The 19,107-nt window shown below is 43.0% G+C and overlaps 1 protein-coding gene across 1 annotated transcript in view; it reads right to left on the bottom strand.

Annotated features, from left to right (window-relative positions):
- LOC112220998 (complexin-1) overlaps window positions 1–19,107 on the bottom strand; it is a 57,640-nt gene that overhangs the window by 4,651 nt on the left and 33,882 nt on the right. Inside the window, exon 3 of the mRNA XM_024383034.2 lies at window positions 11,245–11,423. Coding sequence (XP_024238802.1) covers window positions 11,245–11,423 — 179 coding nt within the window. The remainder of the gene's footprint in view (window positions 1–11,244; window positions 11,424–19,107) is intronic.

The following is a 19,107-nucleotide window of genomic DNA, read 5'->3' as shown; positions in this document are numbered from 1 at the left end:
AGGACAATAAATAACAATTAATCAATACATTAACCAATCAATCACCATGCATTTAAATAATTTAGCAGACACTCTTATCAGAGCAATTAGGGTTAAGTGCCTTACACAAGGGCACATCGACAGATGTTTCACGTAGTCGGCTCAGGGACTTGAACCAGCAACCTTTCAGTTACTGGCCCAATGCTCTTAACCACTACGCTTCCAGCCCCCTGTGATTTTCAGTATAACATGATCTACAACAATAGTGCGCATTATACTGCACAGTAGGAACAAAACAAGACGACTTTCTCTGAGATCAGCCAGGTGAGCTTTCCACTATGCAAGGGAGGATTGGGCCTCTATTAGACCTCTGGCTGAGAGAGCTTCTGGTGAGTTACTGTCAGATGCTGAGGAGGGGAGTAGGGCCACAGTGAGGGACGACAGCCTACCTGACTGACTGATGGACCATCCTGGGGCACGGAAGCGGAAAATGAGTCGGACTCTCCTGTGACACTTTGCTGCTCTCCCAAGCAGAGAATGTGATTCTCAGCCAGTAAACATCTTAAAGGAGGATGGATCTCGTGGCTTTAGCAGAGAGAGGACATAGTTTGTGAACTGGGGCTCAGAAGGGGGGCAAGGCAGGGAGTGCTCTCAGTACTAGAGGTCGACCGACTATGATTTTTCAACGGCGATACTGATTATTGGAGGACCAAAAAAGCCGATACCGATTAATCGGACGATTATTTTTTATTTATTTGTAATAATGACAATTACAACAATACTGAATGAACACTTATTTTAACTTAATATAATACATCAATAAAATCTATTTAGCTTCAAGTAAATAATGAAACATGTTCAATTTGGTTTAAATAATGCAAAAACAAAGTGTTGGAGAAGAAAGTAAAAGTGCAATATGTGCTATGTAAGAAAGCTAACGTTTCAGTTCCTTGCTCAGAACATGAGAACATATGAAAGCTGGTGGTTCCTTTTAATATGAGTCTTCAATATTCCCAGGTAAGAAGTTTTAGGTTGTAGTTATTATAGGAATTATAGGACTATTTCCCTCTATACCATTTGTATTTCATTAACCTTTGACTATTGGATGTTCTTATAGGCACTTTAGCATTGCCAGTGTAACAGTATAGCTTCCGTCCCTCTCCTCGCTCCTCCCTTGGCTCGAACCAGCAACACAACGACAACAGCCACCATCGAAGCAGCGTTACCCATGCAGAGCAAGGGGAACAACTACTAGAAGGCTTAGAGCGAGTGACTTTTGAAATGCTATTAGCGCACGCTAACTAGCTAGCCATTTCACTTCGGTTACACCAGCCTCATCACGGGAGTTGATAGGCTTGAAGTCATGAACAGCGCAATGCTTGACGCACAACGAAGAGCTGCAGGCAAAACGCACGAAAGTGCTGTTTGAATGAATGTTTACACGCCTGCTTCTGCCTACCACCGCTCAGTCAGATACTTAGATACTTGTATGCTCAGTCAGATTATATGCAACGCAGGACACACTAGATAATATATAGTAATATCATCAACAATGTGTAGTTAACTACTGATTATGATTGATTGTTTTTTGTAAGATAAGTTTAATGCTAGCTAGCAACTTACCTTGGCTTACTGCATTTGCGTAACAGGCAGTCTCCTTGTGGAGTGCAACGAGAGAGAGGCGGGTCGTTATTGCGTTGGACTAGTTAACTGTATGGTTGCAAGATTGGATCCCCCGAGCTGACAATGTGAAAATCTGTCATTCTGCCCCTGAACGAGGCAGTTAACCCACCATTCCTAGGCCGTCATTGAAAATAAGAATTTGTTCTTAAATGACTTGCCTAGTTAAATAATGGTATTAAAAAAAAAGAAAATGTATATATATATGTATATATATAAAATACAGATTTCCGATTGTTATGAAAACTTGAAATTGGCCCCAATTAATCGGCCATTCAGATTAATCGGTCGACCTCTACTCAGTACTATCTGAGGCATATAGAAATACTAATGCTAATTTTGTCACAATAACACACATCAAAAGTGTGTAAGACATTCATTAAAATGCATCAGACTGGTATTGTGGAATATTCGAATCAAGTGAGAGACTTTGTTATTTCTTCAAACAATCATCTTTATTCAATATCGATTAATTATTGTAATAATGAGACTAGTCAACCGGCCGAGCAGCCTAACTCATAACGAAAAAATAAAGATCATATATAGGACCTAAAAATCCTTATTGGGGCTGGTTCCACCCCTCCCATAAGCCACCCTGGTCTATCTCCTGGTTATCTGCATGGGGTGTTGTTTTACCCACAACCTGGCTTAGTTTCCCAGATGGCAGGAAGATGAGACAATGAGGGATTGTTCTAAACTCTTCCAGGCTCTCTCTATCTCAGGTCACACACACCACATCTTGTCTATGGAATGCCAGCTTTAGGGTTTTATCACCAAGTCATTGTCAGCTCAAGCTATCTCTAGCAAAACCCATTTATTTGACCATACTCCCAGACTAACTGCAGGAACCTAGAGTGGAAACCATCTCTTTATAGAAACACAAAATTAAACAGAACAGAAATGTCCTACTTTCTGTTAAGTGTATAATCGTTAACTATTAATATCAAACAAATCAGGTAAATACATCATTTTTCTAACACACTGGTCATATTTCATATTCCAATGTGAAATTGCTAATTGCTCATGATTCTTTCATGGTAGGCCTGCTAGAAAGCGTTCTTTCATCTTCGAGGCTTAAACAATGAAATAAGCTGACTCACTTGATTTTCCAAGACAATTCCTGACTGCTTTACACAACGGCACAATAGAGACAGCACAAGTTTGCTAGAAGTTACTGAAAGAGCCGTAGCATTTTGCTGATGCCAATAGTATGGTTGTGCATGTTGGAGAAGATCAACAGAGATGTTACTGCATCTCAGTCACATCTTGAGTGACACATGGGGATGAATTCTTAATCCTGGTGAGATCAGCTAAGTGCCAGTGCCGCAAATAAGACGCGTCTTTAGCCCCTCTCTTTGCATAGCAATGGATTGGCATTAAATAGGAAGTCGGTTATCTCACAGACGGTGATGATTCCACACATTACTCCACACTTACTAACAGTAACATCTACAGATTACATACAGTGAGGAAACCTTTAAGTCTGGTTTAAAGACTGATCACACCTATTGTGTTGGATGTTAAAGGCCCAGTGCAGTCAAAAAACGTGAGTTTACAAAACAATAAGGACACCTGCTCTTTCCATGACATAGACTGACCAGGTGAATCCAGGTGAAAGCTATGATCCCTTCTTGATGTCACTTGTTAAATCCACTTCAATCAGTGTAGATGAAGGGGAGAAGTCTGGTTAAAGAAGGATTTTTAAGCCTTGAGACACTTGAGACATAGATTGTGTATGTGCTCCATTAAGAGGGTGTATGGTATGATGACCCTCCTACTTTGTCTGCTCTATTCTTTCTCTCTGCTCTAGTTTTCCTTAATAATATGTCTGTGGGCGGAGCTGGGAGTGTCGTCAGTGAAATGGGACACACCTGGGATCGGGTGAGGGTAAGCAACAACACGTCTGCCACGCTGCTTATCAACACTGGGGCCCCTCAGGGGTGTGTGCTTAGTCCCTCCTGCACTCCCTGTTCACCCACAACTGTGTGGCCAAGCACGACTCCAACACCATCAAGTTTGCTGACGACACAACAGTGGTAGGCCTGATCACTGACAATGATGAGACAGCCTATAGGGAGGAGGTCAGAACCCTAGCAGCGTGATACTAGGACCACAACCTCTCTCAATGTGAGCAAGACAAAGGAGCTGATCGTGGACTATAGGTAAAAGGAGGGCCGTACAAGCCCCCATTAACATCGACAGGACTGAAGTGGAGCGGGTCGAGAGTTTCAAGTCCCTTGGTGTCCACATCACCAACAAACTATCATGGTCCAAACACACCAAGACAGTTGTGAAGAGGGCACGACAACGCATTTTCCTCCTCAGGTGACTGAAAAAGATTTGGCATGGGTCCCCAGATCCTCAAAGTTCTACAGCTGCACCTTCGAGAGCATCCTGGCCGGTTGCATTACCGCCTGGTATGGCAACTGCTTGGCATCTGACCGTAAGGCGCTACAGAGGGTAGTGTATACAGCCCAGTACATCACTGGGGCCAAGCTTCCTGACATCCAGGACCTATATAATAGGCGGTGTCAGAGGAAGGCCCAAAACATTGTCAAAGACTCCAGTCACCCAAGTCATAGTGTTCTCTCTTCTACCACATGGCAAGTGGTACCGGAGTGCTAAGTCTAGGACCAAAAGGCTCTGTAACAGCTTCTAATCCCAAGCCATAAGACTGCTTAACAACTAAACTAATCAAATGGCCACCCATATGATTTACATTGAACCCCCTGTATATAGCCTAATTGTTATGTAAATGTATTGTGTTACCTTAGTGATTGATTAGAATTTCTTTACTTTATTTAGTAAATATTTGATTAACTCTAGTTCTTGAACTGCATTGTTGGTTAAGGGCTTGTAAGTAAGCATTTCATGATAAGGTCTACACCTATTGTATTCAGCGCGAGTGAGAAATAAAATTGGATTTGATTAGTGATAATCACCCCAAAACATTGTTAGGTTGATATTGAAGGCTAATCTGATGGAGAGTGGTATACCCCCCCGCCATCTCCCCGTTTCACTAAAATGGCCGCTCCGATGGTTAGCCCTTGTAGTCTTTCCTTTGAACAACAGAAAGAACTGCTTCTGCTACAGTTAGAGCATGATCGTGTTAAGCATGATAAGGAACTGGAATTTAAACAGGAATTGGAGCGCGCTAAAACCAAGCTGCAACAAGAGTGGCTGGAAGTGGTTAGGGAAGGAAAGCACTTGGGAGAGTTTGCTTAGGGAAGGTGACCCTGATTTACCTACGCGTCGCTCCTCTCCCGGAGGTGCCCCGGACACGTTTGAAACTTACTGCTGTTGCCAAAATGTAATGACAAGGAACCTGAGATGTTCTTTTCGTTTGAGCGCGTTGCTGATGCTAGGAGTTGGCCTGATTTTTGATCGCACTTGCAATGTGTTGACTGGTAAAGTGCAGGAAGCATATTCAGCTTTTGATGTAGCCGACAGTGTCAGCTATGGTAAGGTTAAAATCACTGTTACAGATTTACTAATTGGTCCTTGAGGCATACCGACAACGATTTAGAACTTTAAAAAGGGTTGATAAACAGATTCATGTTGATTTTACAATTATGCTAGAGCAATTTAAGGACATAATCCCTGATCGAATAGCCACGTACATTAACGATAAGAGTGTCTCTGAAGCTGCAGTTTTGGCGGACGAGTTTGTTTGGACTCACGAGAGTGGCTTTGCAGAGCCCCGTATTCCGAGTGAGTGGGGGCGTTTGGATAGATTTGGGCCTTGCCTACCGAGACACTGTGGTTCACGGGCAGTGCTTCATTCATCTAGATCATTGGAAAACAAATGTCCTTTTCTCAGGGCTAAGGGTAAATGTAGTACTCATGCTAATATTAAACCTAAGCCTACGGCGTTAGCAGCGCCTGTCCGACATCCATTGACTCCTCTCACTCGGTCTCATGCCCAGGTTCATGTGAAAGTCCCAATTGACCCAGATTATTTACATTTCATTCGGGAGGATTTTGTGTCTCTGTTAGGAAGTAACAATCCAGTGCCAATGAAGATCCTGAGGGACACAGGTGCCTCTGGGTTGTTTGTCTGTGTTACCCTTCTCTGCTGAGACTGATTCAGGGAATAGTGTTTTAATTTGGGAAATCGGGTTGAACAAAGTTGTATGACCAAATTGTGTCCGTGAAACAGTTAGGAGATGTCGCCCATGGCTATTTTCTCCAGGATGATGTCCTGATGAGAGAATGGGTGCCTCATAGTAGTTTCGTGGGGGAGGCTCTTAGTCAGGTTGTTGTACCAGTTAGGTTTCGTGAGTTGGTGTTGAAAACTTCCCAGGACAATGCTCCTGGACATCTGGGCATGAGGAAAACCTACAATCGTATACTTAGACATTTCTTTTGGTCTAAGTTAAAGAGGGATGTTTCTACATTCATCAACCTGTCAATTAACGGGTAAACTAATCAAGCTATTAAGCCTGTACCGCTGTATCCTATTCCCATAGTCAGCCGGCCTTTTGAGTATCTGATTGTTCACTGTGTTGGCCCTTTGCCTCGCTCTAAGAATGGTAGTAGTTACCTGTTCACTGTGATGTGTTAGACCACTAGGTTTCCTGCTGCCTATCGTCTCTGGTCTATCACGATTAAGTTCATGCTAAAAGCTTTGACTCAATTTATCTCGCTGTTTGGAATGCAAAAGGATATTCAGATGGTCTGTTTGGTCAGGTTCTCCAACAGCTCCATATTAAACACAATTTGGTTAGGGCCTATCACACGCAGAGTCAAGGAGCGCCCTTATGTCTTTGAAAGCTTATTGTGCAGAGATGCATAAGGATTGGGAGGAGGGGTTGCCATGATTAGGTTTACAGGTTTAATTACAAACGACCTAGTGTTTGGACATGGTGTGCACTGACTTCTGGCAGTGCTCTGTGATGACTGGGGTTCACCCAGGCCACCTCAGTCCCTGTTGTCTTATGTGTGTGTGGTTTCCGGCTGTGCCTGTGCACCGCTGGTGGGATGGCCGAAGAGGACTGTCATCTTCACAGGCGAGGATGAAAGGAATATTTTGGGCTTGTGTCTCATTGGAAGGTGAAACTTTGCCCCAGTCTGAGGTCCTGGGCGCTCTGGAGCAGGTTTTCATCAAGGATCTCTCTGTACTTTGCTCCGTTCCTCTTTGTCTCGATCCTGACTAGTCTCCCAGTCACTGCTGCTGGAAAACATCCCCACAGCATGATGCTGACACCACCATGCTTCACCGTAAGGTTTCCTCCAGACGTGACGCTTGGCATTCATGCCAAATAGATCAATCTTGGTTTCATCAGAACAGAGAATCTTGTTTCTCATGGTCTGAGAGTCTTTAGGTGCCTTTTAGCAAACTCCAAGTGGGCTGTCATGTGCCTTTTACTAAGTAGTGACTTCAGTCTGGCCACTCTACCATAAAGGCCTGATTCGTGGAGTGCTGCAGAGATGGTTGTTCTTCTGGAAGGTTCTCCCATCTCCACAGAGGAACTCTAGAGCTCTGTCAGTGACCATCAGATTCTTGGTCAGGGAGGCCAAGGCCCTTCTCCCCCAAGTGGCCAGCTATAGAAAGAATGGAGGCCACTGTGTTTTTGGGGACCTTCAATGCTGGATAAATGTTTTTGAACCCTTCCCCAGATCTGTGCTTCAACACAGTCCTGTCTCGGAACTCTACGGACCATTCCTTCGACCTCATGACCTTGTTTTTTTCTGTCAACTGTGGGACCAACTGCCTTTCCAAATCATGTACAATCAATTGAATTTACCACAGGTAGACTAAAATCAAGTTGTAAAAACAGCTCAAGGATCAATGGAAACAGGATGCACCCGAGCTCAATGTCCAGTCTCATAGCAAAGGGTCTGAATACTTATGTAAATAAGATTTCTGTTTATTTTTAATAAATTAACAAACATTTCTAAACCTGTTTTCACTTTGTCATTATGGGGTACTGTGTGTAGATTCATAGTTTATTTAATCCATTTTAGAATAAGGCTGTAATGTAACAATGTGGAACATGTCATGAGGTCTACATACTTTCCGAATGCACTGTACAGAGTTTCTACAGAGAAACGGGGGTTGTGACGACTCTCCCATTCTGTCTACCATATTCTTTCTCTCTGCTCTTGTTTTTCCCCCCATACATCAAGGAGACTCTCTCCACTCAGACACACTGTTGTTTTTGTTGTGACATTTTGGGGCTTCTTTGTGTTCATTTGTTTTGGCACCTCTCAACACCCCTCATTATCACCATCTATGCATGCATCCACTACACACACCACTGTTACTTGTATATAGTTTACTTAGTGTAATAAATATATTTAGGTTATTTATTTATCTCCGTGTTTTCTCTGTCTTTGTTATGGTCTATGAGCCGGTTTGTAACAATGGGCAAGACTAAAGATTTAAGTGCTTTTGAATTGGGTAGGTACTGGACGCACCGGTTTGTGTCAATAACTGCAATACTGCTGGGTTATTCATGATCAATAGTTTCCCATGTGTATCAATAATGGTCCACCACCCAAAGGACATCCAGCCAACTTGACACAACTGTGGGAAGCATTGGAGTCAACATGGGCCAGAATTCCTGTGGAACGCTTTTGACACCTTTGAGTCCATGCCACGACAAATCGAGGCTGTTCTGAGGGCAAACGTGGGGGTGCAACTCAATATTAGGAAGGTGTCCTTCATGTTTTGCACATTCAGTGTATATTTTCACACTATGAGGTTGTAATAATACTGTGAAATTGTTAAAATGATAATGCCTGAAATTGATGCCTGTTTTGGTGGGATGGAGTTTTGGCCTGCCTGGTGATAGCGTTTTAACTACTTTGGAGGTATGAAACAAACAGACAATCATATCAGTCCAAAATATCAAATTCCCAGTTTATGCTTCAAAACCAACTTTATAAGAGGTTTAAATATAGGTTATATTTGATCCATGTACATTAAGACATTGTTGGCAGAATAGATGGATGCAGTTAAATCCCTGATTACTATAATTCACCACAATACATTTCTTGGTAGTGCAAGAAATATTGCTATCAGGTTGTAAATCACCGCTGGCCTGGTACATTGCTTGCTGCCTCCACCCATTTGGCATGCACTGTTCAGTTTTATTGACTCAATTTTTTAAACAAAAACGGACGACTAAGGCTGGAAATGTCAATACAATCAAACTAGCAAGGGCAATGAACACAAGTCTGTCATAACGTGTCAAACAAGGCCAGTGGGCTGTATAGGACACACAAACGAGTCAACGTTGAGTCATCTACTTCATTAAATGACATCCTGATGCGCTCGCGATGCGCTCGCATTGGTGAATTCAACTTCAATTGCACTGCTTCCATGTGTCCCGTTTACAGCGCGCAGCGGAGGGAAAGTGTACAGACACACGCCACAGTCCTAGCTCGGCTCCTAAAATGTTGCAGTCTGTCTTCGTATTTTAAAGCTTGACAATTAATAATCTAAAAACTAAACCTGCAACAAAACACAATGCAAAGGAGAAACACGGAGGCCTATTACAGCAACAATTGATCAGTATCCTAGGCTGGCCGCACCGGAGCAGTGCAAAAAAAATCAAACTAGTTTTAAGTTTAAATGTTGCAACAATCTTGCTACGTTTTTGTTATTTGGAGTTATTACATACTTTTTGATTAGAGTTGCAGCATATTATGCACATCTGCAAACATAGCAGCAAAGGCTGGACAAATATAATTTATATTTTATTTTAATGTTAAAATGCTATATACAGACATTATAAAGGGCCATTGGGTTTGCAGTTGCATGTAAAAAAAATAAATCAAATAGGTTATGTCTGGCCTGCAATTTCGTTGAGTTTTTTTCAATATGGCCCTTGCGCTGATTGAGTTTGACACCCCTGGGATAGCATATCTATTTATTTAGCAAGCTAAAAACACCAGGCATAACATTACTTAGCTAGCTGCTGGGATGATGTCATAGAATTTTTCAGTTGCTACAGCTAGAGATGCAAGTGTCATGGTTAGCTAGCATGAAATGTGAATCGCTTTACTACTGTAGCTAGCTTGCTATACTGAACTTGAACGATATCCACAGTTAGCATATCTCTTTAGCATATCTCTTTGTTGTCAATCAAATGTATTTGACATGATCAAATGGGCAGGCAAGTTCTCATTCAGTTGTCAAAAGGTGGGTTAAGACAAGCATGCCTTGGCAGGCAAGCTGCAGAAGGACGAGCAGTCTACTATTCCCCATTGTTTATCTGTGCAATTTTGACGGTCAACTAGATTTTAAAAAAGGTTTGAGGGTTTAAATAATGTTCCCTCGTTCGATTTTAGCCAATCTTGCTCTGGCTAGCATTATTTGTTGATCTTGTTGTTATTGTTGATGTGCATAGGCAACCGAGGGACAGAGAGCCTACCTTTTTCTTGGTTGTTTGATGAATAGGACTCCCGTGGTGTTTATGTATTTTCAGAAATCCATTCAGGTGTATTTTGTGGATTTTGGCGAATGCGTTCTAATGATCTAAACTGACCCTGTTGTTGCTACTACCTGTAAACACAGTCCAGTTCAAAGTGAGTTATGGGGTGGCAGGTAGCCTAGTGGTTAGAGCATTGGCCTAGTAACCGAAAGGTTTTAAGATCGAATCCCCAACAAGGTAAAAATATGTCGTTCTGCCCCTGAACAAGGCAGTTAACCCACTATTCCTAGGCCGTCATTGAAAATAAGAATTTGTTCTTAACTGACTTGCCTGGTTAAATAAATGGCCAGTGTACCAAATGGATTATTTGCATATAGGTCTACTGTAGCTCTGATTGGCTATGGCGCATTCGTCCATGTAGACTCCTGGACAAGACCGATGGTTTTATTAACTGTCTTAGCGCATGGCTGCTTTCCCACTCTATATTGCTAGATAATTTTAACATTAAATGAATTTTGAAATATATGAAAATGACCATGAGTGCTTGCTTGTCATATTCTTCCTGGGGTTCTATATGAACAGATTGGTAAAATGCTGTCAGTTCCACTTGAATAGACCAATAAGAAAGAGTTCCAAACCTCTGCCAATAACAGCTAGTTTTCAGTTTTCCCCTCCCCACTCAGACCACTCCCAGACAGTCCTAGATAAAATCTTGCTTGAGAAATTAGTCTTTGCTAAGAAGACATTTAGTCAGTCTCCACAGTCTTCGGTTTCCAACACTTGCTGAAGCTGCACTTTGTCATTTCTGTCTCTCTCCAAAGCAAGGGCTCTCATGACTCACTCAAGCTCACAGATAATTCCCCAACTCTAAAGCATGTTTCTCTGAGGTTATATCAAGTCACTCTTTTCTTGCCAGGCTCAAAAGACACTGCTACTGAACCAAGCTACCAGATTTTCAACATTGGATGACATGGAAATAATTATCAAATAGGAATTCAACAAGCATAGTGCATTGTTTGTTTATGCACAGACAGATAGACATACACATAAACACACACACACACACACACACACACACATCAACATTATAATAATGTATGCATGAGTTTTGCTTCGGGAGGCAATCACATGTGAGTATGAAACTTGCAATGGGATTGAATATATTTAAATAAGATTCATAATTTAACAGGATTACATTTTTTACCTTATCCCTGATGCCCTGTCGGACATTTTCTCTCTCCGATTCCATTTTTGCATATTTTGCCTTCCTCTCCTCCTCCTGTTGCCGAAGTGCCTCTTGTCTTTCCTCCTCCTTTTTCTCCGCATCAGGATCCTTCTCAGCCTCTTCCCCACCCAGCATTTTCCCCATGTCTTTGGTAGCTCCTTTAGAGGTGAACGAAAGGGGGGGAAGACATGTCAGTCATGGGTCTGTTATGAGGGAACCCACAGTACAGTATTGAACAACAGAGGAAACAACAACTCCGAACGTGAACCCTTTTAAAGACCCTCTAAATGATTTCCTTTTGATGCGCTTTGCGTTGGACTCTTCGGCCATGGCTATCTCTGTCAGAGACTGTGGACAACTGGACAGTGGGTCAAGACTTGAGAACAAAGGTCTTTTTTTATGGCTTGGAGTTCTGTGGCAGGATTTGAAGATAGCTGATAATAAGCAGATAATAGGACATCCTCTCATTGATCTCTACCCCTGGCCGGGCTTGTTAGATATGCTAGAAAAAAAGAGCACAGAGAAGTCTTATTCAATGACATCTGGATTTCATTACGGAATATACCGTAGCCCTGGAGTGCGTCACTGGATCACTTCTATTCCGAAGTGAAAAGAGGCTGGACAGACCTGCCAAAAGCCCAGTGAATAGGCATTACCTCAGAGACCAATTGCTCATGCATACTCTGCATTGACCAAGCAGATGGACATTTACATACTGTATGTCGAAATGTTGGACTATTGGGAAGGAAAAGAGAACATGAAGACAAAAACGCAGGCAGTTATTATAAATGGAGAAGAGGGGAGTTGATTAACATCTAATGGTTTATTCTGTGCAGACATTTGGCTTCTAGTAGTTGTAAGTGGCGACAGGTCATATAGATCACATCTGGGACGTGAGCATGTTTTCCTTCCCAACTTTTTGGAAAGTGTTCCCCTCGTCATAATTAAGCGGTTTGCTTAACCTGCAAAACTGACACTATGCCAGCAGCTCTGAGCATTATGACAAAAAAAAATCACACTAGGACAGTCAGATCACTTACACTGTCGAATTAAAGAAATTCACTTTGCTACCTTTTTGATGTCCCTGAGAGGGATGCTTGTGTATTTTCCTCAAATCAAGACCACACATTTCAGCAAAATACACTCACGAATAATAGATTAAAGAATGTCTACATAACTTTAAAAGATGTAAAAGTCAAACACTACATTTAGAGTGAGAGTCAGATTGCAGAGGGCTGCTCCTATATGTATTCTCCTCACATCGAGGTCTGACACGGAGCGTGTCGAGGCATGAGACATTGTGTATTCAGTACGGAAACTTCACATACTCTCCTCCAACAGCTGGACCCATGCCTGTGCTCTCGCTCTCTCTCTCACGGCCACCCATGGATACCCAGACACCCTCACACACCACACCGCTCATGCCCCAACTCGCTGGAAATGTATTTTAATGAGAACTGGGCCTCCCTGATGACAGAGGAAGATGCAGTGGAGATGGCTCCACCACACCCCATCCTTCACGAACCTTTCCCGGTCCAAAAGGCTTACTCTTTCAGCATTAGTCCCGCTGTCTTGATCCAATCTGTGTAAAGTTCCGACAAGCCAGGCTGCACCTAGCTCTCCAGAGGAGGAAGAGAACACACGGCCATCTGGTTTCAACCCGAAATGTATGAGATCGCCCGCCATGACCTTCGGGGTCGCTGACTACTCTCCACAATGCATTCTGATGCTGGCGAGCAGGAGTTAGGCAAAACTACAGCACCTCGTCCTGAGAAGAGAACGTTAATTCATAAACACACTGTCAAATTTGGTGTTTCATTAGCGAGTTAGCATAGCAAACAAACGACTAGGACTAGGTTTTGTCGACATCTCACAAAGGGTCATTTGAGGTCTCCTCGTTGATTTACACATCAGTCTTAACAGTTTCATTCTACAGTGGATGTCATATAACGTGCCATTGAACACCCATTTTGATGATACGTTACACGTAGGGGTGAAATAGTGGTGAATTAAATGAAATGGAGTTTCTCTCCTTAGCATTGGAGACCACATAGATTTGTAATGAAAACGGATCTGTTCAAAACTGCACAATCCCCCCCACCTAAAATATTGTAACCCTTAGATGCTTCCATTTCCAATTGTGGTCCACTGTACTCATTGTATAATGAGTGGGGTGTGATGTTACATCGTGTCTTTAAATGTAAGCCATTTGGAAGCAAGCTGAATACAAAGCTAAATCTGAATGAGGCCGTAAAACGATTGACCGTTCTACAAAAACCCTTATAATGTAATACATTCACGGCTGAAGAAAACAGTTACTTTTAGAGAACTGATGAAAAGGCAAGGCTGTGATGAGCTGTATTAAAGAGCAGACTTGTTGCAGTGACTTCTACGAAGATCATTCGACAAAGGACAAAAAAACATTGAGGCATCGTGGGGAACAAATATTTCACTCTAACTAATATTTTCACTCAAGGTCAGAATAAAGAATATCCCGTCTCAACAATGTATTGAACTTCTCTACAAGGTAAGAGCCCCTGTCACTGATCTCCCTCCAGCGTGTGTGGAGCCACAGACGTTTGAGTGGACACTCTCCGCGGTTGCCAGACGCCTGGGAAGATGTTTCCAACTTGCACACACATTTGTTTTGAGATTATTCATGTACTGTAATGAAAATAACTCTATAAATCTACTATTATTATTATTTTTTATTATTATCATCATCTGAAAAATAGAAATCATGCACAGAGTCTTGCTACTTCCAACATGTGGTTCATTGTTACATAGTGACAGACAACTCTATCACACAGTCAAGTTAAATCCTAAATACATTATTTTGTCATGGTTTTACCATCTCTGTGTGTGCAATGTTGTAATTAGAATTGATTTCACACAATATGGCCCTTTCCTGGCCCTTGGCTGTTAATAAGTCAGAAAATCTACATGGAAACCCTGGCTTCCGACAAAACAACTTTCATAGGTATACTGTATATTCTCAGCCTTGCTTGTCTTTACTACTGTTGACGACGTCATCTGAACGTTATCGGCTTTTAATTAATACCATTTTCTCTTAGCAACGTGGTTCTGTTCCTCTTCTCCCATCACACCGTACGTTTAATCTCAGCTCCCCAGGCCAATTAGCTCATCTGATTGTGACAAAGTTGCAGCGGAACAGCATGAGACAGCCACCATCCCTTTAGTCATAGTGGTGCCACTCCCTACCAGCTGTGTCGCCTAAGTGCTAATGGAAACGGTCTGGTTGCTGAGGCCTTTCGGACGCATTTACTGAGAGGAGTCTGTGTGTGCGGCTAGCTAACAGGCGGCTAGCTAACAGGCGGCTAGCTAACAGGCGGCTAGCTAACAGGCGCTAACGGGCGCCAACTCAACAGAGCTTAAAAGGGTCTCCTCAGTTCAGTCCAGAGGGCCAATTTTTAATGGTGAAAGGAGTGAGTGTGCATCGTGCACAAAGAGTTGAAATTGAAAGGGATCAGGAGAATTTGAAGTTGTGGATGAGCAAGGTCACGTGTTGGCCTAAAATGTGCCGTGTTATGTAAAGGCATGCAGTGGACTTGGTGGAGAGTGTGAGAGTGATTGGAAGAGTGGATGAAATGGCACACTTGACAGGGTGTGTGTGTGTGAGAGTGAGTGTGTGTGTGTGTGTGTGTGTGTGTGTGTGTGTGTGTGTGTGTGTGTGTGTGTGTGTGTGTGTGTATGCATGTGCGTGTGTGCGTGTGCATGTGAGTACACAGTAGCTGTCTTTTGCTTGTGTGTGTGTGGCAGAGGAGGCTGTTGAGGGGAGGACGGCTCAAAATAATGACCGGAATGGAGCAAATGGAATGGAATAAACACATGGAAACACATGTTTGATGTATATGATACAATTCAACCAATTCCGCTCCAGCCATTACCACGAGCTCATCCTCTCCAATTAAGGTACCCCCAACCTCCTGTTGTGTGTGGGTGTTTGGAGGTGGCTCCGTGTGGGTGTTACTGGCAGAGAACAAAATGTACCACTCTTGTCAGAATGTGACTATGTATGTGTTTGTGAGTGGGTTGTGTGGGATTCTCCGTTCCTGCCAATGGCACTCCTGTCCATGTACAGTGCATTCAGAAAGTATTCAGACCCATTGACTTTTTCCACATTTTGTCACATTACAGCCTTATTCTAAAATGTATGAAACCATTTTTCCCGTCATCAATCTACACACAATACCCCATAATGACAAAGAGAAAACAGGTTTAAGACATTTTTGCACATTTATAAAAATTAAATATATGGAAATGTTACATTTACAAAAGTATTCAGACCCTTTACTCAGTACTTTGTTGAAGCACCTTTGGCAGCGATTTCAGCATTGAGTCTTCTTGGGTGTGACACTACAAGCTTGGCTCACCTGTATTTGGGGAGTTTCTCACATTCTTCTGTGCAGATCCTCTCAAGCTCTGTCAGGTTGAATAGGGAGCACTGCTGCACAGGTATTTTCAGATTGGGTTCAAGTCCAGGCTCTGGCTGGGCAACTCAAGGACATTCATAGACTTGTCCCGAAGCCACTCCTGCGTTGTCTTGGCTGTGTGCTTAGGGTCATTGTCCTGTTGGAAGGTGAACCTTCACCCCATGTCTGAGGACCTGAGCGCTCTGGAGCAGGTTTTCATCAAGGATCCATCTGTACTTTACCCCATCCATCCTTTGCCTCGATCCTGACTAGTCTCCCAGTCCCTGCCGCTGAAAAACATCTCCACAGCATGATCCTGCCACCCCCATGATTCACCATAGGGATGGTGCCAAGTTTCCTCCAGATGTGACGCTTGGCATCCAGGCCAAAGAGTTCAATCTTGGTTTCATCAGAACAGAGAATCTTGTTTCTCATGGTCTGAGAGTCTTTAGGTGCCCTTTGGCAAAATACAAGCGGGCAGTTATGCCTTTTACTTAGGAGTGGCTTCCGTCTGGCCACTCTACCCTAAAGGCCTGATATGTGGAGTGCTGCAGAGATGGTTGTCTTTCTGGAAAGTTCTCCCATCTCCACAGAGGAACTCTGGAGCTCTCTCAGTGTGACCATCGGGTTCTTGGTCACCTGCCTGACCAAGGCCCTTCTCCCCCGATTGCTAATTTGGCAGGGAGGCCAGCTATAGGAAGAATCTTTGTTGTTCCAAACTTCTTCAATTTAAGAATGATGGAGGCCTCTGTGTTCTTGGGGACCGTCAATGCTGCAAAAATGTTGTGGTACCCTTCCTCAGATCTGTGCCTCGACACAATGCTGTCTCGGAGCTCTAAGGACAATTCCTTCGACCTCATGGCTTGTTTTTTTCTCTGACATGCACCTTCAACTATGGGACCTTATATAGACAGGTGTGTGCCTTTCCAAATCATGTCCAATCAATTGAATTTACCATAGGTGGACTCCAACTAAGTTGTAGCTCAATTTCGAGTCTCATAGCAATCGGTCTGAATACTTATGTAAATAAGGCATTTCTGTTTAATAAATTTGCTAAATGTTCTAGAAACCTGTTTTTGCTTTGCCATTATGGGATATTGTGTGTAGAATGCTGTGGATTGTTTAAAAATCAAATCCATTTTGGAATAAGGCTGTAACATAACAAAATGTGGAAAAACTCAAGGGCTCTGAATACTTTCCGATAGCACTGTATATGCACCACTAAGTGTGTATGTCTGTGTGTTCCTTTATGTCTGTGTGTTCCTTTATGTCTGTGTGTTCCTTTATGTCTGTGTGTTCCTTTACGTCTGTGTGTTGCTTTACGTCTGTGTGTTCCTTTACGTCTGTGTGTTCCTTTACGTCTGTGTGTTCCTTTACGTCTGTGTGTTCCTTTATGTCTGTGTGTTCCTTTATGTCTGTGTGTTCCTTTATGTCTGTGTGTTCCTTTATGTCTGTGTGTTCCTTTATGTCTTTACGTCTGTGTTTCCTTTATGTCTGTGTGTTCCTTTATGTCTGTGTGTTCCTTTATGTCTGTGTGTTCCTTTATGTCTGTGTGTTCCTTTATGTCTGTGTGTTCCTTTATGTCTGTGTGTTCCTTTATGTCTGTGTGTTCCTTTATGTCTGTTCCTTTATGTCTGTGTGTTCCTTTATGTCTGTGTGTTTATGTCTGTGTGTTCTTTATGTCTGTGTGTTCCTTTATGTGTGTGTGTTCCTGTATGTCCGTGTGTGTTCTTTTATGTGTGTGTGTGTGTGTGTGTGTGTGTGTGTGCATGTGTGTGTGTGTGTGTGTGTGTGCCTGTGCGTGTGTAAGAAGGTTGCTGTCCTTTCTGAAGGACTGCGAGGGCGGTGACGGCGGCCCCTGCCGAGCCCAGACACAGGTGGCGTTTGCGGGGAGCAGCGGGACCAGCTCAAGGACTGTGTGTTCCTTCTCCTCCATCTGTCACCCTTCACATGACCCTCGATCTAGTCCAACATGAACTATATATATCTTCATTAATAATTAGTAACTTCATTTTTGTTTTGTTTTGAGATTCTTTATTTACTGTAATGAAAATAACTGTATAAATCTATTATTATTAAATCTATTATTTGAACAGTAGGAATCCTGCAGAGAGTCTTGCTACTTCCAAAATGTGGTTCATTGTTACATAGTGATAGACAACACTATGACAGTAAGGATCTTCCATAGAACGGCATGCTTTGGGTGCAGCAATACTGTGCTGTTCCTTCAAGCTACCTCTCAAGAAGGGTCAGGTGGTAGGATATTGTGAAAGCAATGGTCTTTGCATAGATAGACACATAGCAGGCACCAACCTAAAGCACACAGCAGTTTGTTCAAACAGCCAAGAAATAGCTTGGTTGGTTAAATAAATAAATAAATAAAAAACACTGACCACAGGGAGGTAGTTTGCTTTTTCACATGGATTGCAAGAGCTAGATCAATTCTCCATTTAATCTCTACTCCCCAGCAGAATAGTTTGCCTCCCCACACACATCCACCATTTCCCACCCAGTGATGCAGCTCCCAAAACCATAACAGCGTGCAAAGGTATAATCTGGAATTATTTATCTATCGGTGGTGGCTGAATGGGGGGTGGGGGGGGTGACAATATAAAAGGGCCCCAAGGGCTGAGGGATTTGGCCTGCAGACAGGCGGTAATAAGACTGGGGGTTTTAATGTGTTGGTGAAGGGGGATGGGGGAGGAACAGGGCGGATGAGCCACCATATCTAAGTAAATCTCCCGTGGGAAGACGGAAAACGGAGGCCGGAGGTTCAACATTGCTGCGTTTTATCACCCATTCTCCGTCATTATTGTTGGACTGCAGCTCACAGACTTTCAGCATGGAGATGAGCGAGCAGAACCGAACGCATGTATCACCGTGAGGCTCACACCAATATACCTGCAGAGGACGCAGATCACCCATGGTTCATTGTATACCACAACCAAGAGCCACATTTGCAATAAAGTAGGATTCACCCACAGTGGTATGAGTGTGTAGGGGAATACATCTAGTATTGTTGAAGGGGGCATATAGACAGAATCTATATGGCGCACAATGATGATGTCATTTGGACAGTTGTATACTATTTTCGCCACAATCATAGGAGGAGTAGGCCTACAGTACCACTTGCTGCCTTTAAATAGAGTTTAGGGCTGATGGATTTTCTCTGCTTCCTCAGATAAGCACTGTCTTTGGTGGAGCGTGCTGTAGCAACCATGGGCAGTCCGGGGTGGTTCACTTGGTTGCCTGCCAGAGATCACAGAAGACCATTGCGGACCTTCACAAGTTATAATGCTCGTGTCACTGGGTAAACGGTCACGGACGGCAGCGAGGCGGAGAACACAAACCCACTGATACTGAGGTAACTGAGGAGTCAAGATGGCCCACTTCACAGGATGTGAGATAA

This window comes from Oncorhynchus tshawytscha, linkage group LG21, assembly GCF_018296145.1.
Source record: "Oncorhynchus tshawytscha isolate Ot180627B linkage group LG21, Otsh_v2.0, whole genome shotgun sequence".
Taxonomy (NCBI): Eukaryota; Metazoa; Chordata; class Actinopteri; order Salmoniformes; family Salmonidae; genus Oncorhynchus; species Oncorhynchus tshawytscha.
The sequence above is the reverse complement of the archived record's forward strand: the minus strand, read 5'-3'. Positions and strand labels throughout refer to the sequence as shown.